At 42.1% G+C, this 25,416-nt stretch overlaps 1 protein-coding gene across 5 annotated transcripts in view; it reads right to left on the bottom strand.

Annotated features, from left to right (window-relative positions):
* Positions 1-25,416, bottom strand: part of AFF3 (ALF transcription elongation factor 3) — a 578,761-nt gene that overhangs the window by 21,917 nt on the left and 531,428 nt on the right. For all 5 annotated transcript variants that reach the window (XM_086701326.1, XM_086701328.1, XM_086701330.1 and 2 more), the window contains 5 exons: positions 22,403-23,506; positions 17,118-17,242; positions 13,710-13,911; positions 10,957-11,078; positions 1,556-1,619 (listed from right to left, as the gene is read on the bottom strand). In XM_086701326.1, coding sequence (XP_086557452.1) covers positions 1,556-1,619; positions 10,957-11,078; positions 13,710-13,911; positions 17,118-17,242; positions 22,403-23,506 — 1,617 coding nt within the window. The remainder of the gene's footprint in view (positions 1-1,555; positions 1,620-10,956; positions 11,079-13,709; positions 13,912-17,117; positions 17,243-22,402; positions 23,507-25,416) is intronic.

Genomic DNA, 25,416 nt, shown 5'->3' on the forward strand with positions numbered 1-25,416 from the left:
GGAAGTCATTTCATTCAACAAGTGTTTTCTACAGCACTCGATTCTGTGCAGTGTGTACTTGATACACAAAAGCTTCTTTCAGGAACACAGAATACATCTGGAGAGAGAAAACATGCACCCACAAGATAGTTCAAAGTGCAAGGCAGTCTGTGATTAACTAACAAAATGCAAAGCAGAGAGTACAATGCAAAGAGATGATAGGAAGGGAGCAAGTCATGGGGCTGCAGAAAGGCTGGGGAGGCTCAGGGAAGAGACCTGAAAATGGCCATAGGAAGGAATAGTATGATTTGGCTGGATTTGTGGAGGAAGTGGAGGTGTGAGTATGTGTGAGTGAGTGAGTGTGTGTGTGTGTGTGTGTGTGTGTGTGTGTGTGCGCGCGCGTGTGAGGCTCTGCTGCTGAAAAGGCCCGGTGGCTGGCATGAGTGAGGTGTGCTCAGAGGCTGGGATGGCACCAGTGTGGCTTGGAGCAGAATGTTGAAAGGAAAGGTCAGGTGGGATAACACGACATGGAACAAACACTGCTGGTAAACACTGCATGATTCAGGCAGAAAATTTCATTCCGCTTTAAAATTCTGTGCTTTTCTCCAATGGCGATCATGCATCAGCTTCTTCAGGTGACCAGAACTCTCCACTAGACCGTGGGGTTGTGAGGACAAGAACTGTACCTCCCACTTCTCTTGTCTACTTTCTGATAACTCTGCCTATTTTCCTTGCACATCAGTGTACCTAGACAGTGATCTTCCGACAAATAAATGTTTGGCAACATCAGCGACACTGGGGAGGGGTACATTTATGATGTAAGCACCTTCAGCACTGGAATACTACCTTGAAGGTCATCTGAAATGTCTTATTCATCTCCAGCACCCTAATCTGTTGGGAATGCTGGAGGGGAACAGAACTGGAATTACTGGGTAGGAAGGAGTCTCTTTGGATGAGACCTAAGATGGACCAACCATGTGATCTCTTTCAGAAAAACCCAGAGGTTTTCTATTTCTTGCCTGGAAGGTTCACACTTTCCAAAACAGGAGATTATCCAAGTAAGAAAAGTTATTTTTTTGGAAGACATCAAATCATGGTGACTTTAGGGTCTTATGTGCAGTATAATGGTTTCTGTGTTGTACAGTTTCAGAGGAAGTATTAATTTTGGCAGATACACAGGCAGAACATGAGTCCTCTTGAAAAGGGATTTGATCCTGGGACCAAGCCAAGGGCTGGCCAGGCTAACAAGAGAGAAAAATGCAAACCCAGATTTTTTTTTTCTTAAAGGAAAAAAAATACTACCACCCACTGACTCCATTGCCTCTAGTTACTATTCAAACCTTAGAACTAAATTGAAATATTCATTTATCCGGGACTTTCTCCCAGTCAGACATTATTGGTTGAAGTCATAATTTATTGGGCTATGAGCACTTGATTATATAAACATTTCTCCATTTAACAGACCCAGCCATCCTTGTAATAGATTTTATAATTACCCCAGCTATATTGCCCCAGTGATGAAGCTGCAGTACAAACATAATTTGGAAGAACATATCTGGAAAGAAAAGGGTCTTACCATTGCATCTGCTTTATGCTTCATCCGTTTAGCTTCCTGCATAAAATAATCTGCACTGCGTGGCCTACAGGAAAGAATATTAAATGTCATTATTGTGTAAGTGCAAGATCTTTGGAAAACATTCTTCTCTTTTTGCTCAAACTTGAATCACAATTTTAAAAGTCTGTTTAATATGGAATCAAGCATTTTTGCATTCCCAAATTACTTCCTGTATGTAAAATATCACAATTATTTTTCTCTTAAATTAACTATTCAAAACACATTCAATATGTGCAGACAGTCTACATTTACAGTGGTTTTAACATGGGTCCCCAGTGTCTAATTTGTGAATCAGATTTCTTATTGCATGGTTAAGAAAACAAGTAAAAAATCTTATTTTACATGATATTTGTATAAAACAATCCCTTTTTAATTTAAAGATCATAAATACACCTCATAATACTTGCACAGATATGTTTGGGTGAGTATATTTATGTATTCTTATGAAGGTAAGTTGTCATTTATGTGCATAAATGGCACCTACAGTTGTATGTATCTATATCTAATTATTTTAAGGCCTCACAGTGAAACACAAAAAGAGGTAATACTGTATGATTATATTCCAGTTGTAATGAAGTTAATTGTAAAATGATGTCTACCTTGTAACAATGCAAACGTGGCATGTATTCTCTAGAGTTCTGATTAGCTAGCTGGTAAACATTAACAGCAGACATGTGCATTATTAAAGCAATAACCCTGGCCAGCACTAACTCTGCTGGGAGATGAAGGTAATTAATACAGAGACTGATCTGAGTGTGTGTAATGACCTCAAGTTACATGAAGCTACTTATCAGACAGTACCTTTAAATGCTTAGTCTGATAGATTTTTAAAAATCTACATACTCTAGGTGCCATCAGCATAAACTTTTTTATATTATGGGTCTTTATATAATCAATAAATTTGACTTGCTCATGAATATCCAATATAAGCCAGGACTCCCTGAATGAGAGTAAGACATAAGTAGTGATATTAATCATGGACTGACTCATCTATTGTTATATGCTTATCTGAACCCTCTTCTTTGAGATTCTAATGGGTCTTTTTCCTTACCACATTATTAGGTGGTTAAAGCATCCTTTTATCCAAAGAGGTCAAAATGCTTAGAAAAACCATGCATACCGTGACAATGACATTGCAATCCCAAAGTTTTACCTTCATTTTAATGGTTTTAATCAATCAAACCATTATCATAATGAATAATAATAATAATTATTATTATTTTTTATAATAATTAGTCTCAAGTACAAATCATAGAGGCCAAAAAGGACTTTCGTTTGGTCTTTTATTCCCCTGTAAAATATTGTCATTCTTGTGATAATGTGCTGGGAATATTTAACATTTCCAACAAAGAAATGAGGAACAGAGCTGCAGAATTCCCTTAATGTGTACAATTAAGTTCCCTGTCTTTGGCTCATCAGCCCTCTATCATTCTTCTTGCCACTCAGGCCTGAAACCTTCTATTCATCTTGGTGGGTCTTTGTGGCAGGTGGGGCCTGAGGTTTCCTTCATAGGAAGGCCATGCTTCTCCTACTGGCTCTACTTTCTCCAGTCCATCTCCTAGAAGTTCACACTTTTTCCATTTGAATGGGTTTTCACCTTTACATGGTGGCTTTCCCTTCTTTGTCCACACACTGACCTTTGAATGCACACTGAATACTGGTCTTGGATTCCAGTTCTGGTAATTTACATTATTTTGTTGTTGCTATCTTTGTTTTTTTAATGAACTTTATTTTTCAGAGCAATTTTAGGTTCACAGCAAAACTGAATGGAAAGTATAGAGAATTTAGAGAGTTGTCATATACCTCCTGCCCCTCTCCCATCAGCCTCCCTTACCTACCTTAACAGGTCTGACCAGAGTCGTGGGACATTTGTTACAATCAATGCACCCACACTGACCCGTCATTATCACCCAAAGTGCATAGTTTACATTAGGGTTCATTCTTGGTTTTGTATATCCTGTGGGTTTTAACAAATGTATAATGACATTTATCCACCATTATCATAGTATCATAGAGAATCGTTGCACTGCCCTAAAAATCCTCTGCATTATTGTTTGTCCTTTTGTGGAATGCCTCAGTGTAGAAGAGCAGACCCTACCTCTAGCTCAGACCCAGACCTGACACCTGAGCTTCAGATGAGTTCCCAGAGCCTATCCACTCAAGAGAGGAGTTCCGGGGTCTTTATCGATTTCTCTTCCCTCTTATCAGATGTTATGAGTGCATCCTAAACATCCTTCCTTTTCTCAGTGACCACATCCACTACCCAGGCCTAGGCTTGCATCACCTCTCTTGGCGTCTTGTTTCACTCCCCTGTGATCTATCCTGAGCTTTAACCTTTAACCAGTGTTTGTAAAACATGGCTTTCATTAAATCACCATACTACTTCCAGATCTAAAGTCAATCTCCAGATCCTCTGGGATCAAGTCTCAGTTCAGGCCCCCACTGATCTTGGTAACCCCACAACTGCAGCCATGGCGAGGGGTGGTCTCCTTGCTGTGTTGCTCACATGCCATCTCTGTCTTAGGGCTTCTCTACTCATCCTTTTCCTCTCACTTAGAATATTCTGCTCTCTGAGTGCACATTCACTGAGTGCCTTCTATGAGCCAAATGCTACCTCTCCCTCAAATTCTTGTACCATAAGACCTTCTTGGTAACTCTGGTCCATGCTCATCTGGGTCTTTCCTAGATACCACTTCTTACTTATTTAATTTACCTTTGGAGGGTATTTAATAAGGCATTTAATTACCTTTGGAGGGGTATGGCTACAGTTATTGCATGTGGGCAGCTCTGCAGCTGGTACATTTTCAGCAGGGACTGTGCTGGGACATCTTTGATCTTCCCCACCCTATAGTCTTAGGCTTCTACATGGTAGAAGGTACATGAATCCTCTTTGAATAGCATTGAATTCATTTTGAGCTTAGAGGAGAGTGGTGGCTTCTGATGGGGTGCAGCATCGCAGCCAATGAGCCAGAGAACGTCTCCATGGCAACTTGAAATTCTCCACATCATTATCTGCTCCACACTCTAGTATATGAGTTTGGTCAATTTTTTCTTGCCCGGTTTTGTAGACCTTGTCACCAACAGATCATCATTTCAAATGCATTTCGTTTTCATGAAAGGATTCTTCTGGCAATAAGCTATGGCATCTTAGTTTTTACTAACCTTCAAAGTTGCCCTTAAGGATGGTGGTGCCTCCTGATTCTTAATATATGCTCCTTAATCAACATTGTTTTGATCTGAAGCATATGAATGTATTTTTAAATCTGATATGGAGGCTGGGTCACAAACTCTCACAATAGTGTACGCGGGTAAGTAACACATCTAATTTTCTGACTGTATCACGCAGCTGACACTAAGCTGAGATGCTGAAAAAAATGTACCGTCCAGAGGCCATTTACAAACACATTAGTCACAATTCTCATCCTCGCATATAATGGAGGGCTCACTACACTGAGTCACTGAAGATTGCCTGATGATTGGCTCATTTTCTCCTTTCAGGTGATTTCTAGTGCCACGTTCCTAGATTAGAACATTATAAAGGCAGTGGGGCTAATGGGATACCACTGGAGACTGTCCAACAGGGCGGTGGATACATGCTATGATGAAGGCATCACTCTGACAGCAATGTCCCAGTCAGGAGGAAAGTAAAATTGTCGCCATTGTGGCAGTTATAGACTACAACTTGGCCAAGGTACTACAATAAAATCTAATTATCTCAGTGTTCCAACAGATTTGTGATCTAATCTTTGGTGTTTTTTTTGTTTTTGTTTTTGTTTTTTTTTACATGAAAAGCCTAGAGTTTTCGGTTTTCATTTAGTAACAGCATTCTTCATACTGTTCTTTCAAAGTGATGGTATCTTACGATGACACATGAACCAACCTAATAAAAGTTCAATTAAACATCATACGTGTAACTAACTATGTATCTTGGGCTCTTCAGAAATGGGGCTTGCAAGTGATCTTTTTCAAAGCCAAGCCTTGGCCATGTGTATCTTTGTTGTAAGAGCTCTTTGCAACAAAAACAATCTGAACACTTGATCCAAATAGAATGTTTTTTTTTTCTTTTCCTCACCCTCCCACTATCGCCCCTATAAACACGCAACCTCAGTTCTGAGGCAGCAACAGGATTTGAGCTACCCTGATATTTCTTCTGGCAGAGGAGTATTAAAGCAACCTTGCTTTTTGTTCTGTTCTGTGGCTGAGATGGAGTTGAATGGTCTCCCATGGAGAGGCTGGCAGCCTTCTTTCTGTAATTCCTACCTCTGTGAAATGCACCCCCCACCCCCCACAGCAGAGCCTCCTGTTTTGTGAAAACTGGCAGGGATGGGAGCTCAATGTGTTTGAACAAACAGGTTCCTTGGCACAGCAGAAATCTGGATAATTTCCTTAGGGAAGATGAAGTCCAAATGAGACAAATAGGCAACTGCATACCAAATGAATTCATCATCCGATACCCTGTCAGCTTGTCATCTGATAAGCCCCACGGGCGTTACTGTGTCCTCAGCTTTGAAGTACTTTCTTCACAAAGAAGGACATGTAAGAAGTTAAGTACAGGCATCCCCCTGCTTTCTGAAAGTTCACTTTTACGAAAGACCTAGATTAGAAATGTTTTTCACTAACCTGAAGAGGGTTTTCACTTTTCTGAAAAAAGCCTTAACTGTACTAATGTAGGTCTTTCTTTAAGTGAAGTAATGCCAAGCGAACTCTCAGAAAACTGGGGATACTCTTTGCTTTACACCATTCTGACTTACAAATGGTTTCGGAGGAATGCTCTACTTTAGAGAGCAGGGGAGCCTGTAATTCTTTTTAATCTACTAAAGTGAACACTACTGATGAAGGCACTTGAGGGTCAGCGTCTCTGGTGTGCCAGTGTTGGCTTTATGAGTGCTTCTTGAAGGAAGCAGGTAGACTGAATTTAAGCAGCAAAGATTCAAATGCAGTTTTTGTTTCCATGAACTTGATGCTGGCTGGGACCCCAGAGTCTCTAGAACCTGGCTTGTCAGAAGCACAGGTGATCATGCATCGTGTCTTGTACACACCATAGGCTCTTGCACACGACTGTGTTCTCTCTCGGTCACACACAGAAAACAGTGTGCACTTTCCAAGATGCACAGACTAAATGTGGCAGGTTTTTGTCATTCAATCAAAAGCAACTTTCTATTGAAATGGAAACTCATCAGCTTGATTGTTGTTCTTCTCTGGGTGTGACATTTAAAATAAAATAATTTTACAAAACCCTTAAAATGATCAGAGAATGAAGATTTTAGTCAGGGAGATCTGAAAGATCTTATCGCCTCTACGTCCCCATCCCAAGCCTAGTCTTTTTCTTTCTCTTTCACTCTTGGTTTCAGTTAAGAAAAAAATAAAAACTTGGCTGAGAGGGATCTCATAAAGGAGAAAATTCCATACAGAAGAGCAGGAAGGCGTACTACTGGCTTACCGGGAAAGGTGGGGAAGGGGAGCCCCTCAGGAAAGGAGCGATGGACACAGCAAGCCCCCCGTGGGAGTGCCTCGCCTCGTTGTACCATCACCTACTCAAGGATTTCAGTTGATGTCCTTTGACTAAATCATGCCACAAGAGATCTGACCTTTTACATACTAGACTCTTCCCATCCTCTATAAAATTAAATCCTTTTAGCTAGGAGATTGCTGAGCATAATTACATCACAAATGCCAAATCCTTTTCCCTTCCCTGCCAGTCACATTTCACACGCCATGGCCTTCAGCACACGTGGCTGAGGGAGTCTCTTCTCAATGTTGGGAGAGTTAAGTAGCTGGGCTCCAGTTACTGGTGCCACGGGGACAGATGGAATGTTTGGTGGTTTTGCTGAATGTGATGATCGTGACTGACTCTTCCTTGTGAAATATGGGCAGGAGACAGTACATCCTTCTGGGAGCAGCAGGCAGTTCTGGCACTAGGGATTCTCTGGCTTCCCAACACAGCAATATGGCTGGTGGGAAAGGAGACTTGATTTCCCAGCCAAGCGTTTCACCACTTAGCTTTGCTCAGGACTTCTGTACCGAGGCCTTCATGACACAGTTGTTCTCTCTCGATTTTCCAGGGCCAAGAACTCCCCTGTCACTAATTATGACACAAAGTAATTTACAGCTCGTGGCTTCACACTAATAAGATCAGTTTCTGGGCTTTGAGTTGAATCTAGTGCTGTCACTCATTGACATAAATTCTTACAGATTTTTTTTTTTTTAAACAAAAGTTTGGCAATCACACCGGTGTCACCTCAAAACCGGGGCTGTCAAGTAGTGGATGTCGAGTGTGGCTAAATGTCAGGGAGGAGGTGCCATCACATTGCCACCAGTCTGAGCCTGCAAATTACGCAGAACCAGCTGACCTGGATCACATTTAAAAAATAAGTGTTATTTTGTTCAGTTCCATCTGCATCCTAAAGACACAAACTGGTGCCTAGTTAATTGGTAAGTAACATAGGAAAAGGGGCTTAGGAACCCATGAATTTCAATTTACCTGCATGTAGATTCCTTATATTCATGGTGAAAAAACTGCAGGCATTACTCTCCTAGCGCTGTTATTCTAATTCAGCTGTGTTCATTCAACACTTGTTATTAAGCGCCCACTGAATTCAGCTGTTGTCTGCATTGCATGTTTATTCAACCATTAACGAGTATTTATAATACAAAAGGATGAGTTTATTTTTTTTTTTCTAAAAGCTACATGATGCAGCTTTAAAAAGTAAATGACAGTATGGCATCTGTTCCTTTTTGGATCACTATAACTGGATTTCCATCAACTCTAAATTGCTCCTGAGCTATTTCTCCAGGTCTTTCTTTTTTTTCTACTGGTAGCCTCTCTGGTTGTTTCACTGCTTGTTGACACCTTCAGTGGGGAAAAGTCAAGGAAAGTGACAGGAGCCAGGTCCTCGTCTGTTAGCAACCCTGCTGGTGGGGAAGCTGGTGAAGAACAGAGAGGAGCAGGAGGCTGAAGTTTTGTGGTCCCAAGGCACCTTCCCAGGGGAGCCACCCATGTGCCTCCCTCTCCCCTGAATTAATAACTGAGGATTCATGAATTGCATATCTTAGCTTCTACCAATGTACCTGGCACTTAGTAAGTGCTCAGCACATACCAACTGGACCTGGGAGACATTTTATACAAGTTTAGGTGACTTCCTAGCGCAGCGATTTCTTAAGGGACAGTGATCTGTATTGTTTCAAGGAAAAGACAATGCCTAGTTTTGTTTTTCAAGCTTCAAGGGTCTTCCGGAGACTTTCTTAGTTCAGTGGTTGAGTGGCTGTTTGAGTTGCATGTTTATTTTACTGTTACGGATCTCAAATCAACTGGGACACATGGCAATTGGATCATGACATCTATCTCTCCGTATGACGGATACATACAAGTGCCTTTTTATTCTATTATATCTATATCCATAAAAGAGAAACAGTTTTATTGTAGCTGTCAGCCAGAAAAATTATACATATTGCTAATGGGAGGAACGAATGATAACAGCTTCTTTGTTGACACAGATCGTGAAAAAATTATATTAGCAATAGTGCTGGCAGATTGAGAAACATTTCCTCTTGTAAACAGTCCAAGAAACTGCAGATCGAAGTACGGCCATTTAGTTGTTGCTATTTTTGACTTAGCTTTTTGGTCCATACATTGGATAATTCCTTATATTTAAATTTTCTATATGTATGTTTATTATGATTGTATTAACACACGTAATAATGGTATTACGTGTGCTTAAATACCATGCCCCTTAACATCAGCTGTTGGAAATGTTGGATGTTTTAAGCACCTTAGTGTCCAACGCACGTTGTGTTTGATCATGTTGTTAGATTATGACTTCTGAGTGCAAACTGCCACGTTGTCATCAGACACAATTTTAATCTCTCATTTTTACAAATGGTTAGAGTTCACGTGAACAAGTAAGACTACCAAACACTAATTATATATGCAGTTCACCAAGGGACTGTCCTCCCACTACATGTCCCTACCTCGGAGATTAATGGCCACCCTCTTTGATTAGGGCAGTGGAGAAGACAAGGAGAAGGGGAGGTGGTTAGGGCCAGGAGAGCATGCCTGGGGCCAAATGCTGCTGCAGCAGCCATGGGAAGGAGAGAAAAATACCTGTCCTCCTGGGCTACTCTTAAACTTTCATAAATCCAATTATCTTGGAATGTGTTCAGTAAGTGGAACAAACAAAAAATGTGGATTTGGCTTTTAACTTCCCAATTCTGTGCCCTTAATTAGCTCACGGAAGTCCAAGAATAATTTGAGGACCCTAACGGCACATTCTCATTTCGCAGAGAAGTCTGTAGGGTTGAATAAGTAGAACTTGTCTTTACTCTGCGTGAAGCCAGGGCTGGAGGAGAGGATGGATGGAAGATGAGGATGCAATAGTCATCACTTCTGCAAGGATGGTCCCCCTTGGGTGATCTCATCTAACTGGGTCTTGGGAGAACTTTCTTTCGGGAGAGAGGTATCATGACTGTTGTTTTTCCTAATAAAGAAGCTGGGACTCGAAGACATTTGGCACCCCTAACTTTTCCAGTTTTAGGTGGGGTGAGGGGTTTGTAGTTTGTCTCCTCAGCCAGACTGTAAGCAGTTAGAGGACAGGATGTCTCAGTGCTGCATGCTGTCCCCACCCCCAGGATTTGATGGAGTGCCTCACACAGACCTGCACTGGGTGCTTGTTGAACAGTTAACGTTGAAAACAGGATTCAAGCCAAACTCTTGAAACCATATCTTCTGTCTTCCAGGCTTGTCCTTGACACATATTTTTCCCCCCAAGAGCCTAAATAGTTTTCAGTATCACTTTATCACTTCTCCTTTGTCATTTTCAGCATCTGAAGAACATTCCAGGATGTTACTTTTTATTCATCTTCTCTTGTTTCTCCTCCTTTTATGAATTGATGCTGGGAGTGGAAGTAATACTTGGGTTTCAGCACTAGGGCTGGGGGAAGGATGACAGGATATTTTTTTCCTGTGTGAACTGTTTATGCTATTATAAAGAATGTAGCATTTTAGAGGAAACAAGCCAGGAGTGAACCACTATTATTCTTTGCCCGTTCTAATTTACAAAAACAAAAATGCTTCTCTTTCTGGTAGCATACAACTGCCAACAACCCAAAATGAAGTTGCTTAGAGATGTAAGACCCATGACTGCCATTTGCCTTAGCTTCCTGACATCTTAGAGGCAACCCCAGGAGCTCTGGCTGTTCTAGCTGTTCAAAAATCTCCCCGGGACTCAGGGGTGCATTCAAAGGTAAGCTCTAGTTCTCTTTGAGAGGGCAACATTTCCCTGACCAAGTCATGAATATAACCCTTCTACCCGCAGAGTTTCTGTTTTAACTTTGCCCCTCACTACATCGACAGAGTCCACACTCACATATCATCGAAGATAAGTTTCTGCCTCTTGCAGTCCCTGTGGCCGTTGGAACCTGGAGACCATGGCTCTGTTTGTGGCCGTGACTTGTGGAGAACGTTTTCGGAATTGTTGTGAGCGGCTTTCTAAACAAAAAACAACACACCAGTCTTTTCAGAAACTGGCCACCTGGCTGAAAGAACAACCCACTGTTTTGTGTTCTCTGTTAGAACTGATGATCCCTTTGTTTAAATACAGAAGAAGAAATACATGCATTCCAGTTCTCATGCTGAGGGCTTTCATGTGTGTTGTCAAATGTCATTCTTTTTTTTTTTTTTTTAAATTTTTAACATTTATTTATTTTTGAGGGGAGGGGAGGGGCAGAGAGACAGAGATACAGAATCTGAAGCAGGCTCCAGGCTCTGAACTGTCAGTGCAGAGCCGGACGCAGGGCCTGAATTCAGGAACTGTAAGATCATGATCTGAGCCAATGAGCCAAAGTCGGATGCTTAACTGACTGAGCCATCCAGGCATCCTTCAAATGTCATTCTTATAACAGTATCAAAAGGGAAGTTCTTGGGGAGCCTGGATGGTTCAGTTGGTTGAACTTCTGACTCTTGATTTCAGCTCAGGTCTTGATCTCAGGGTTGTGAGTTCAAGCCCCGTGTTGGGTTCTGTGCTAGGCATGAAGCTTACAAAAGGGAAGTTCTTAGTGGCCCACTCTCACAGATCCAGAAACTGTGGCTGGCTGAAGTTAAGTAACTTGCTCAAGCTCAAATAACTACTATGGGTGAGGTCTAGGGCTTAGGACTCAAGCCCCTTCTTTCCCCAGTTGGCCAGACCAGTGGTTCTCTAAGGTGACTCTGCATCAGAATCATCAGGGGGTTCTATCAACACACAGACAGCTGCTCCTCTGACCCTGAGTCTAATTTAGATGTGTGGAGTGGGGCCTGAGAACATCTCATTTCTAGCAAGTTCCAGGTGATGCTAATCCAGGAACCAAGGTTTCAGAACTGCTGAGCTATACCCTTGCAAAAGAGAAGTCATTCAGGTCACAAAATGGACTGATTCTCATTAGCTGTCTGTGAAGAGCACGAAAAGCCAAAGGGAATAACTCGAAATTATTTAAAATGTATTTTTAAAAGGAACACTATAGATTTGTGGAAAAATTAAAAAAAATCATATTCCCTAGGGATTCCAATATTTATAGAACACCTATTGTGTGCTAGACCCACGGATAATAAAGCAACTGTCTTTGGTTATGAAATTCAAGTGGATTCTTCTGGAACAAACTACAGATACCCACAACACGAATGGATGAATGGAAGTAATGAAAATGTGTTGAGTGTGTACAAATGCTTCTTTAAATATGGACTGATTTTATGTGTAGAGCAAGCGTCTTTGTTGTCAGAGGACCTAGGACTCTGCATTTCCCTTGTGGCACTCGTGACAGTAATTATAGATGTGTATAATCTCCACAGCTAGACTGTGAACTTCACACAGGCACGGACTGAATCTGTTAGATCACCACTGGATCTCCGTTGCTTGACACAGTGCCTGGCACAAAGTACTTGCTCAATAAACGTCTGTTTGGTAAAAGTCTGTAATTATTTTACAATTCTCTAGACATGGTTGCTTTTATGTTAGGATCTAGAGGTGCAGATAAGTTTGTGTCTTAATTTGAAATGGTTTATTTTTATTCCAGGTTTTTCTAGTAGGGTCTTCTCAGATTCTTTGAGCCTAGAATTGAAGATAATTGCTCCCAAATAAGGGTGTGTAAGTGGGTTAATTTCCTGATGTTACAAGATTTTGGCTCTTGACAGACCTACTACCAACTTTTTTACCTTTTTAATTCATGAGATAGAACATTAAATACTGCCTCCCCCATCTTTTTTTGAACAGCCCTATTCTCATGTCTCATCTCTCTCCCTGCCTCACAAAGCCCCACTGGTTTTCATAGCATGGTGACCTGAGAGAATTCGGGGAAGAGTTTGGAGTTAAATAATGTGCCCCAGAGGATGCATGATCCAGGGCTACCAGCTGTTAAGTGGAGTAGCAGGAAAGAGGAACTAACATGTAGTGTTAGTTGCATAGGTATCTGTATGTGTCTGGTTCTTCAGATAGTACTGGCTCATTTAAATCTTTCTCCCACCATTTCGCAAATGAAACTGGCTCAGAGAGATGATGCAACTGGCCCCAAATCACATTTTGACTAAGATACGAAGTTAGACAGACTTGGACCCAAGTCCCCACCATTCCCCAGGGGAGTGCAGGCAGCTGGAATCACCCTTGAGAAGGTCACTGGAAAAGGGGTGGGGGTAGGGGTCCCATACTGCAGCCACTTTACCAGTTACCAAGGGTGGAGTGGGAGTCCCACAGTTTTGGCCTGGGGTTTCAGTCCCAGATTTCACTCTGTCCTGGGGTAAGGAATCTTTCCAAATAATAAGGTTGGTTGGTTTCACACTCCCAATTTACATTGTCCTGGAGTAGTATTACTATGGGGCCGTTTCTTTTTAGAGTGGGAAATGAAATCTTGCAAAGAGGTTTCTTAAGCAAAAGAGGCTTCAAATGCCTCCTTTGGTTTCTTCTTCTGTAGTTCTCTGTGGGAAGGGGTAAAAGGGTGTGCTCATTCACCAGGCCTTCCCAGAGCAGCATTTAGGAATTCTTGAGGGACCTCAAGCATGTGTTTAGACTGTGCTGGGCTAAAGACAGATGAGTATAGGGGTGTGCTCAATTTCATTTTTATTTTTATTGGGAGAGGAAGAGAATGAACATACTGTGAGGTCTCCGGCATGAGACTGCAGCTGGTTCTCAGCCTTATGCTTTTTGTTGGAGGAGGCGGAAGTGAATAAACCGTTGCCATTTGATCTGCTGGAAGAAGTTAAGTCCTCGCTGGAGTATTTGTGTTTAGATGCATCAGACAGGGGCGAGATGGGTGACCGGAGCATTTTTTCATTTTTATTTATTGGTATTGCCAAGCTGAAAAAGGAAATCACAGTAATGGAATGTCACACAGTCAGCACAGGGAAAGGTAAATGTTTTATATATGACCCAAACCTCTCATTTAAAACCTGCTGGTAGGAAGGTGTTTATTGGGAATTATTATACCAGGAAACAATTTTATGGCATTAGGACCATAATGGACAATAAGTAAATTTTACTCATTGTTTCTTTACTTGTCTTATCAGGATGAATAATAATTCTGGTGCTAAATGACTAAGAATAATAAGATTTTCATTTTCTGAGTATTTCATCCAAGGATCTCAAAATACACAACAAACAACTTACTGTTTTCCTGACAAGCCTAAGCAGCAAGTAATGGGAAAGGCAATCAAATGATGTACAAGCGGTCTACTTCTAAAAGGACTTTTGCTAACACCTGAGCTTGTACTAATTATTATATGGAGAATAACAGAATCACAGAATAATCTGCAAAGCATATGAGGCCAACTTTCAATTGTTAGGCTTCTGGGATAAGCACGCATTGATTCAAATAAACACAGAATAGAAAATTGTTATTAAAAATTATATTCTCTGATTCCTAGCTCCTTATTTTATCTTCAGAACTAATTGTTTATGCCAGAGGAAGACAAATACATATAATTTCACTTACATGTAGAATCTAAAAAAACAAAACAAATGAACAAACAAAAAACTGAAACAGACTCATAAATACAGAGAACAAACTGGTGGTTGTTGGACAGGAGGGAGGTGTGGGTAAAATAGGCGAAGGGGATTAGGAGGTACAGACTTTCAGTTATAAAATAAATGAGTTGCGGGGATAAAAAGTCAGTAACACTGTTAATAGCTTTGTATGGAGACAGATGGTGACCACACTTATCATGATGAGCATTCATTAATGTTGAATCACTATGTTATATAGCTAAAACTAACATAATACTGTATGTCAACTATAATTCAATTAAAACAAAAAAAAATGAAACTATTGTCTATGTCTGAATATAACTCCCCCCCCCCCCCCAAATTAACCATCAGAAAAGGGAGTCACTTGTGTTTGAATCTTTGCAATGTATGTTATATTGATAGGGCTCTCTCCATTACTTTGCCCTGAAAAAAAAACAAACAAAAAACTGAGGAAAGATACAATAACCTGAAATAAACTCAAACATTGTTAATTTGGGATGCTCACAGAAGTCACTTGACAAAGCCAGTTTAAAAAAAAAAAAGGTAAATCCATTTAACAAAGACTTAGTCACTATTCCTGCAGTCATTACTTCTTAATTGCATGTGTTGGCTATCACTGCAAACAAGCCATTAAAGTCACTTCAAAAAGCAATTTCCTTAGTTGGTGGTCACAGTGTAGAAATTACAAACACAGGCCTCTAGAACAGATAATAAAGCCAAGGTTCTTAATGTTAAAGTAACGAGGTTCTTAGTGTTATGCAAATAGATCTGTGTAAGGGTAGAATTTCTGGTGATAGCTTTCTGGTACAAAAAATACCATGCATCTAACAAGGCAGAAGTGAGAAGATGTGTTCTGGAAAACTCCCTCGGGCAAGTCAAAAGTGGCTCAGTTGATGATGACAAAGACACTGACGCTGAAGATAGATGTGACCAGTCTATATATAATTGTGTCTTGACATGTGAGTGAAGAAAGTCATGTTTATAAATTTCTATTATTTTTCATATTATGTGATTTTAAATGCTCATAGAAAACTAAATTATTACATTAAGTGTTGTCACGGACATAGGATTATTTCTTCATCATTATAAGTTTACATATTCAAGTTGACCAAAAAAGCTTTCTTTGGATATCCTCTTTGGGATAGGTGATCACCTTACTCCAGAGGTACATTGACCACCTTTCCTAGAAAGAACTCAAAGCACTTTTATATGCAAGTGTCATTATGTATCATAAATAAAACTATCAGAGCCAGCAGGCTCTGCCAGGCAAAGGCTCTAGAGCAAGAGTTCCTGGGGTTTGTGAACTTGGATGGAAAAAGTTACATCTTCATTTTCATTAACTTCTCACTGAAACTGAACATTTCCAGAGTAGTGGTTTAGCAGGAGTATTATTAGCAATGCCTGTGATTGTGTCATCAGGAGAAATCACAGACATTTTTGTGTCATGTTCCAGTTGTTGCAGACAACTTGAAATATTGTTTATATTCATCACTACTTAGAAATCATGGCAGTTACTAGATCTGCTAGAAAGATTTTCAGTGCATTAAGAAAGAAGCATGTATAGAACCATATCGCACATTTAAGACATTTTGGAACCACACGTCCCCCATTTGCATTTTCTCAGTATTTTGGGATACCACCCGCTGGGCACAGAGCACTGTGGACTAGGCCAGCTCGCGTCTGCATGCTCCCTCTTGCTCAGACCTTCAAGAGTCCTCGCCTTCCTTCCCAAGGTGACTCTGACACTGCAGTGGGCCGGTGCTTGTGTGCCCTCACTCTCCAATTTCCTCTCCGAGTTTTAGTACTGCTCTACATCTTCTCCTAACCTTTCAGTTTACATTTTTATGTGTTGTGCTGAAACATTAATCTCCCCTTAAAAATTCCATGTACACAGTCAGGGAGAGTGAGGAGTGTCTTAGCAGAGGAAAAGTGGTTTCTGAGTGTGGTATTTCTAAATGGAAAGAGCTTCTATGACTGATGATAAGCTACTCACTTCTAATAAATATCAGGGACCTTGCCTTGCTAGAAAGCCATTTGTCATGGAGGGGATTTGGTGCAAAGTGGGTCCATCTGGAACCCCTTTAGAGGAGTGACTGGGTGCCGTTTAACCTTGGAGACACAGATCCTGTCTAATGCCACAGTTTTAGTCTATATCCAAGAGACTCCACCCAAGTTTATATTTCTTTGTCCCTCTGTATAATAAGCTTACTGTTCTTACAGGTTTAGTGGCTATTAAAATCATGGTTTGAAAATTTAGTTACTGGGTTTTCAGAGGGAAAGTGTGTCTTTGAGAGTACAGAACTGAGTGTTAACTAGTAACCGGTCTTTTGTTACAGAGAAGTACTGACTCTGTACCTGGGGCTGTGACATGAGCACACATTCAGGCATAATTATTAGCCTTAGTTTAAATCAGGAGAATCAAGTCTAAAGACCCAGACCAGAGCAGTCATTGAACAATCAGACTCTCCTCCAATATGATACATGACTTTCAGACCCAGAGATCCTTCCGGCTCACTGTAACTCCAGTGGAACATGCATACCTGTTGATGTTCATGCTGCAGTGGTTCGTGGATAAAGTATTATTGGCAGAGGCAGTCAGTCGTGAAGAGCTCTCTTTCTCTCCCTGGGCCTTCTTGACCTCCCTGTAGTCATCTTCGTTGTCACACTGCATGGGAATAAGCAAAACCCAATCAGCTTTGGATTTCAAGGGATCATAATAGATCCCATCACAACCTTCCACACAGCGAGGGCTCCCGGGAGGCCAGCTTACTCGGCTTCTCTGGAAGAGTATCCCAAGCAGCAGTATGGTTGCAACGTTCTTGCCTCTGTTCTAGGTTCCCAGTCAGCTCCTCCACCAACAAGGATGAAATCTGTCAGTTTTACTGTTGACAGTTTATTGAGAGGAAGAGCATGACACCATGGTCAACATTAGGGAGGGAACAATGTGAATGATGAAAATTGGTCTACCATCAACACATCTGAATCAGCTCTCCAAAAAAGACCTGTTCTTTTTTTATTTTTATTTTTTAAATATTTTTTTTAATGTTTATTTTTGAGAGAGAGACAGAGCATGAGTGGGGGAGGAGCAGAGAGAGAGGGAGACACAGAATCCAAAGCAGGCTCCAGACTCTGAGCTGTCAACACAGAGCCTGATGTGGGGCTCGAACCCACCAACTGTGAGATCATGACCTGAGCCGAAGTCGAATGCTTAACCGACTGAGACACCCAGGTGCCCCAAAAAAGACCTGTTCTGAATTGACACTGCACCTTCAGTGTCTCTCATTTTGGCATTTCTTGGTATCTGAATAAAGTATGACAACCGTGTCCTGGGCTTAATGCCATAATGGCTTTTATGAATTTCAAGCAAAGGTTGTTACCTCTTGGTGTCTTAATTCTAGTGAACAATTACTATCCATGACATCTTACAATCCTTAATGTACCCTTTTAGAAAATAGTATTTTGATTGAATTCTTGTTTCCACAATCGTGTTTATATGTGTATTAGGGTGCAATGGCAAATGCACTCAACAAAGCTCCACTGCTGGTGAGAAAGTAGAAACACAGTTAACAGTATATTTAGGGCTCTCAGCAGTGTTTTCCAGGAGACAAGCACTGGCTTCCAAGATAGAAAGACTTTGACCTCTTTCTAGCTGGGATTGTCACACAGCCTCTGTCACAGGATCCCAGATGCTCACACTGAAACTGTACCCAGGGAAGGCCCAAACCAAAGCTCTGAATCTCCATTTCTGCTCCAGGGTTCCAGCAGGGCTGGACTCTGCACCTTTGGTAGCTGGGTCTGTAGTGTCCCAGTACTGGGGTCTTAATACCCCAAATGCTTAGGGAAGATTGCTATGAAAATGTTCTTTCACTTCTCTGTATCTGTATTTAATGATGGTTCATTAGATTTTATGAGGAGAGATGGGTGTCAGGCTTAGTGTAAATGAAATTTCATAAGTTAAGAATTTTTAAAAAGGCCATGAGTAATAAAATTACTTAAATATAGAATATTATAGAATTTGTATCTTTCTGCACATCTCTATGTATGCTTATACAGCTATATGTATTTTCAATATATGTTTATCAATTTCTAGATGTGTACATTTCTTTTTTTTTTTTTTAACGTTTATTTACTTTTGAGACAGAGAGAGACAAAGCATGAATGGGGGAGGGTCAGAGAGAGGGAGACAAAGAATCTGAAACAGGCTCCAGGCTCTGAGCTGTCAGCACAGAGCCCGATGCAGGGCTTGAACTCATGGACTGCGAGATCATGACCCGAGCCGAAGTCAGCCGCTTAACTGACTGAGCCACCCAGGCGCCCCATCTAGATGTGTACATTTCTTATATAACTATGTTTCTCTCTCTCTCTCTCTCTCTTTCCATCAGTCTATCCATTTACCCATTAATCCAACATGTAATGGGAGGGTGGAGTATCTAGAGGGAAACAGGAGGGAAGAGGGGTAGGGAAGTAGCGAGCTAACTCATATTATATGAATTATATGGCCTGAATTATCTGACGATTACATCACTGAATTATATGGTCTGAACCTTTACCACCTCTGCAAAGATATCACTACTTCATAAACGAAGAAAGTAGAAGTACCGAGAAGGTAAGGTCACCTGATTATTTTTACCCAGAAGGCTGGTGCCGACTACATCAAAAAGACAACAAAAGCAAAAATAAACAAGTAGGACTATATCAAACTGTGACAAAGCTTCTGCACAGCATAGAAAACCATCAACAAAACAAAAAGGCAACCTACAGAATGGGAGAAGATATTTGTAAATATATATCTGATAAGGAGTTAATATCTAAAACATATAAAGAACTTACACAACTTGATTGCTAAAACGCAACCCAATTAAACAATGGGCAGAGAATCTGAACAGACATTTTTCCAAAGAAGCCATACAGATGGCCAACAAAGAAATGAAAAGATCCTCAATATCACTAATCATCAGGCAAATGCAAATCAAAACCACAGTAAGATCACTTCATACCTGTCAGAATCGCTAAAATAAAAAACTCAAGTGTTGGCAAGGATGTGGAGAAAAGGGAATCCTCCTGTACTGTAGGTGGGAATGCAAATTGGTACAGCCACTGTGGAAAACAGTATGGAGTTTCCTCAAAAAATTAAAACTAGAACTACCATATGACCCAGTAATTCCACCTTGCGTATTTATCTGAAGAAAAGGAAAAATACTAACTCAGAAAGATATTATTCAACCCCACGTTCACTGCAGTATTATTCACAACAGCCAAGACATGAAAACAACATAAATGTCTATCAATTGATGAATGGATAAAGAAGATGTGGGGTGTGTGTGGGTGTGTGTGTATCTATATGTTAACTATATGTACAATGGAATATTATTTAGTCATAAAAAATGAAATCTTGCCATTTGTAACAATGTGGATGGAACTTGAGGGCATTTTACTAAGTGAGATAAGTCAGACAGAAAAAAAGATAAATACCATATGATCTCACTTAAATGTAGAATCTAAAAAAAAAAAAAAAAAAAAAAAAACCCAAACTAAAAACAGCCTGAGTTTATATATAGAGAATAGATAGGTAGTTGCCTGAGGTGGAGGGTAAGAGGTGGGAAAATGGGAGAAGGAGGTCAAAATGTAAAAATTTCCAGTTATAAAATGAATAAGTCAGGGAGATATAATCTACAGCACAGTGACTATAGTTAACAAGAACATTTTCATGAAAAAAAATTGTAGCTATGCATAGTGATGGATATTAACTGGACTTCTTGGGATAATCATTTTGCAGTATTTAGAAAAACTGCATTGTTGCATTATACACCTGAAACTAATATAATGTTATGTCAAGTATACCTCCAAAAATAAAACTGAAAAAAAAAGCAAGAAAAGAGTAATGTGATAAAGTATCAAAGTAGAAAACATTTCCCTGGGTGTCAAAGTCTCTCTCTTGACCTATCATGGTGGTGTTTATTTATCATTTCATCTTGTGTTCCTTGAGGCATGGGGATCTGAGGGGGTGCAGGCCGCCTGAAGTGTCTGGGGCCGGTCCTACAACTGTATGCATGTGCGTGGCCCAACAGTAGAGGTTTCCCCCTGCCTGCCAGTTACATAGGGATGGGGATGTCCAGTTAGGCATTTCCCCTTTCCACAGTCCAACGCCAAACCCAAGGTGAACCTGCAACCACTAGGAGATTGTAGTTCTCCCCTGAGACCATTCAGGCCCTGGATTAGAGTTGGGTGAGATGCCTATCTTGACCCTATCACTGCACCTGGCCTTGGCCTCTGGGGACTTGGGGTGCAGCACAGGTCCTGGAAGGAGATGGGGACTGGACATGCTTCACCATGTTGCCAGAAGTATTTCAGTATGGGAGTGATGATGAAAACTTTCCCTGTATGCAGTTTTGCTAACTTTGGAATGCAACGGGGCCAAAGGACTGGGCAGAACCTGTCCTGGGGAAATAGGCAGGAGGTGGGGACCACATGTGAGTCACAGCTCCATGGGCCCCCAGTCATGCTCTACTGTTCCATTGCACTTCACTTAACAACACAAATTCAGAGATAAAATGAATTTCAAGATGGCAACTGCAAGAATTAAATGTATAGAGCCCTTCCGGGCAGGGGCCCTGTGGGGAAACTACTACACAAACCTCAGACTAATTTTTTATTCGAAGACCCTGGAGCCAGACAGCCTGGGTTCATTCCTAGCTCTTCCCCTTATCACCTATGTGAACCTAGGGCAAGATGCTTTAGGCTTTCTGAGCTTCAGTTTCCTCACCTATAAAATGGGCATGATAAAAATATTTGGTTTATAAAGTTGCAAGGACTAAATAATTTAATATGTACAAAGTGCTTAGAATAGCATCTCTTGTGGGGACATATGTACATTAGCTATTGTTAGTGATTTTGTCCTAAATTTGGAACCATCCATGATATTGCAATCTTTGGTTTGTTACCCATGTTGTTTTTCGCTGTGGCTCAAGTTACTTTTGAAGGTAACAGTAACAGGAGGAGATAAAACTCCTCAAAATTGGTCCTAATTTAATTTGTGATTACGTTATTCCTGCCCTCAAAAGTCTGCAAACACTACTGAATATCTGGGTCTGCTTCCAGATGTGTATCCAGCTCTCCCTGCACTCGAGCCACCTTTCTTACTCCATGCCTTCCTTGTTCGTCCTGTTTCCCTTTTTTGGTGCCACATCATCCTCTCTGATTACTCAGTGTTCCTCCTCTTCAGGGACCTGTTCCCAGACCGTTTCCCCCCCAGAGTTCTCCTTGGTCAAGGCTACTGGGAGCAGCCGCTGCTGGTTCTGAAACTAATGTTCCTCTCACTGGGCACATCCACCCACAGCCTGGTGTCTGGCACTTCTGTTTCATGTTTCACCCCAGTCACAGCGTTAAATTCTATGAAGCTATTTGGCTTCATAGTCCATGATTGATCAATGCCACTCTATCACTTCCAGCAAAGGGTGGGATTCACCATGTGTTCAGCTTTTCTACTGGCCCAGCATCGAGCTTGCCTCTGCACATGCTTGATAAAGATTTTCTGTATGCCCACTTCACCATGCAGTGGGACAGGGCTTAATTATAATGATAAAATGGGGATATTAATGGTGTTTCCCTCATCAAGTGGTTCTAAGGATGTAACTGAGTTAATCTGTGTCAAGTACGTATGTGGCATATACAAAGTACTATAGGAAAGTTTGTTGAGTAGGACACACATAAAACTGCTGCCTGTACATTGCAGGCCAGCAGCCCATGTGGGCTTTAACACCTCCCCACAACTCACAGCACAAGGGAAAGCCCTCCCTGCCTGCCATGCCCTCAGCCCCAGGCCTACCTTGCGTTTCCTCTTGGATTTTGGCAAAGCCTTTTCGGCAGGAGTGTCAGATGGATGGCTGGGCTGTGCACTCTCAGCGTCCTTGGCTGCAGGAGCATTCAAGACCCCCGGCTCCTGGGGCAGGTGTTCTGGGATCCTGGACAGGAGGGTCAGGTCAATTTTGACCCAGAGAGACCTGACCTCATCACTGTCCTTCAAGGGGGAGAGAAGTTCATTCCGGCCGAAAGGGACCAGTGTGTAGAACTGCTCCTCCAGCTCCTTGGCAATGTCACTGGTGGTCCTGGCGTTGATGGAGCCTACGGGGGCCCGGGGGCCCCCACCGCTGCTGATGCTGTTGGCAGCCTCCTTTAGTCTCTGCTCACTCCCCGAGGCGGTGGCTGCGGCGGCCACGGCCTGCGCTTTGGACAGAGGGTATTCCTCCTGCTCCGATTCCAGGTCTGAGTCCGAGGAGGAGGACGAAGATGACGACTCTGTCTCTATGAACTCCTTGGATTTGGGGACGATGCGGCTCAGCCCCCGCGTGCGGCGCTTCTCGCACGTCACGGAGGAGCGCAGCTCCTTGCGGTGGCTCGTTCTGCTGTTGCCGCAGGGCCTGGTTTTGGTGGGCTCCGGGGGAATCACCACGCTTGCCCCCAGCGAGTCGGCGGCTGCTGGCTCCTCGGGCCGGTGGCAGTTGGCACCGTCGCCGGCAGAGGTCCTCTCTGTGCGCCTGGTGGGCTTCTTGCCCGCAGACCTCCGCGCAGGCGCGGGTGCGCTCTCGGCGGGTGTGCCGGGTACAGCGGGCGGCTGGGCAGCTGTGGTCACAGCCACGGCCACGGCCGCAGGTGGAGACTTCTGCTTCACTCCTTTGCTCCCCGGGGCCTTGTTCGCTGTCCTTGGCCTCTGCTCCTCCTTGCAGGTGCTCTTGAGGTCCTTCTCTCTCAGGCTGGTTTGGCAACCGTCGGGAAGTTTCCCACAGTCCTGCACTTCGTCTTTGGCCGGGGTGTAGTATTGATTGCTCTCTGGCCCGTGGCTTTCATTTTGGATCAGGATAGGCGGCTTGTGGGGATTAACTTTGTTCAGCCATTTATCCAGCTGCCACTTGTTAGAGGACGCTGGTTCGGCCTAAAAGCAGAAAACCGGCAACAAACAGAACATCTTTTATTAGACTTACTTAAACGGGCTTGGCTGTTTTTAATCTTCACTTACCCCCTAGGTGTGTGCGCAGAAAAACAACGGGCTGTGAGCAGAAGGAAAACGGAAGCAGTTGGTGTGTGTAGTGAAGCTGCATCAGCACACAGGATGGGGGGGTGGGGGCCCTTTTCTGTCCCACTGAATATGTCAGTGAAGTAGTATGAAGAGTATTTGGAAAAAATAAGGAGAGAGCCCCGTGCTTAATGAGAACCCTTTTCCAGCACTTTTGAGTGTTACACAATGTATATTTCTTATAATTATACACACATACCTAGACTTGAGATTTCAAGGAAAGTTAACTGGGGAATTAGTTTGGGGGCCCTGAGTATTAAAGCACTCATTTTTTGTTAAGACTAAAAAATTTAGAGGAAATTAAAAAAGGGGGCTAGGGGTGCCTGGATTGCTCAGTCGGTTAAGCGTCCGACTTCAGCTCAGGTAATGATCTCACGGTTTGTGGATCTGAGCCCACATCAGGCTCTGTGCTGACAGCTCAGAGCCTGGAGCCTGCTTCAGATTTTGTGCCTCCCTCCTTTTCTACCCCTCCCCCATTCATGCTCTATTTCTCTCACTCTCAAAAATAAATAAACATTTTAAAAAATTAAAAAAAAAGAGGGGGCTAAGTGGAACCTATAATCCCAAGCAATTAACATATGATTTACGTGGTGAAGGCAAGTAGGGCACAGTCATTTAACAGTAGAAGCTATAACTTTGGGGAGATGGCTTGTTTAGTGGTAGAGAGCTCCTGATTCAAAGGGAACTCTGTGTGCCCCATATGCTTTGGCAGCTGGACTTGGTTAGTCCATCTTCAGCTTGCTTCTGTCCCACTTTGCTGGAAGTGTTTCAGACACGGAAGTGACGGTGGAAACTTCTGCACACAGTTTTGCTAACTTAGAGCAAATCACAGACATTATAGATTTTAAACTTTGCCACATGGATTGGTTCCAGGGAGTCAATGAATGCCCTGAAACAGAATGCGAAATGCTGTGTGGATACATTTTTCTGAGAGAGGTCTACAGTTTTCATTCAAGTCTCTAGGTATCTATGGCTCATGAAAAGGTTATGGCTTATAAAAAGGGAATAAATGCTGTTGATTTCTTTTTTATTATTATTATTATTTTTTTAAATATTTATTTAGTTTTTGAGACAGAGAGACAGAGCATGAATGGGGGAGGGTCAGAGAGAGAGGGAGACACAGAATCCGAAGCAGGCTCCAGGTTCTGAGCTGTTGGCACAGAGCCCGACGCGGGGCTCGAACTCACAGACCGTGAGATCATGACCTGAGCCGAAGTCGGACGCTCAACCGACTGAGCCACCCAGGCGCCCAATGCTGTTGATTTCTAATAAAAGTCCAATATCCAGTATCTATGATTATTAATAGAAAATAGGTGTATTGGTAAGTGTAAAGCTTTAGCCAGAGTGTTTTCAATTTGTGAAAAGTGAAATGGGAAAATATTTTCACTATTTAAGGTGATGTATTTTTCCTTCCCTGTGGCCTCCCATGCTCTGAATTTGTGGCATCCATTGTTTCAGGAGACCAGTTTCTAGCCCAGACTAAAAGAAGACATTGCTTAATTTTGCATTTCAAATTTGATTGGCTAAAGTCCAGAGCAAGTCAGGCTTCCTTGCAGGCGAAAAACTTTTTTTAAAAAAAATTTTAACATAATAATTTCTAAAAGCTTGCTTTTATGAGTCAAAATTTGTCTTTCAACAGAGAGGTCCAGATTGAGAGCGGAACTTGGGGCATAAGCACATGCTGCAAGGATCTGAGGGGAGTGGGGCAGGCAGTCTTGTCCCCAGCTGGGGCTGGGGGAGTCTGGGACATAGCTTAGGACATGGAATGC

The sequence above is a fragment of the Puma concolor genome, chromosome A3 (genome assembly GCF_028749965.1).
Source record: "Puma concolor isolate L17-30 chromosome A3, mPumCon1.1.hap2, whole genome shotgun sequence".
In the NCBI taxonomy this organism is placed as follows: domain Eukaryota; kingdom Metazoa; phylum Chordata; class Mammalia; order Carnivora; family Felidae; genus Puma; species Puma concolor.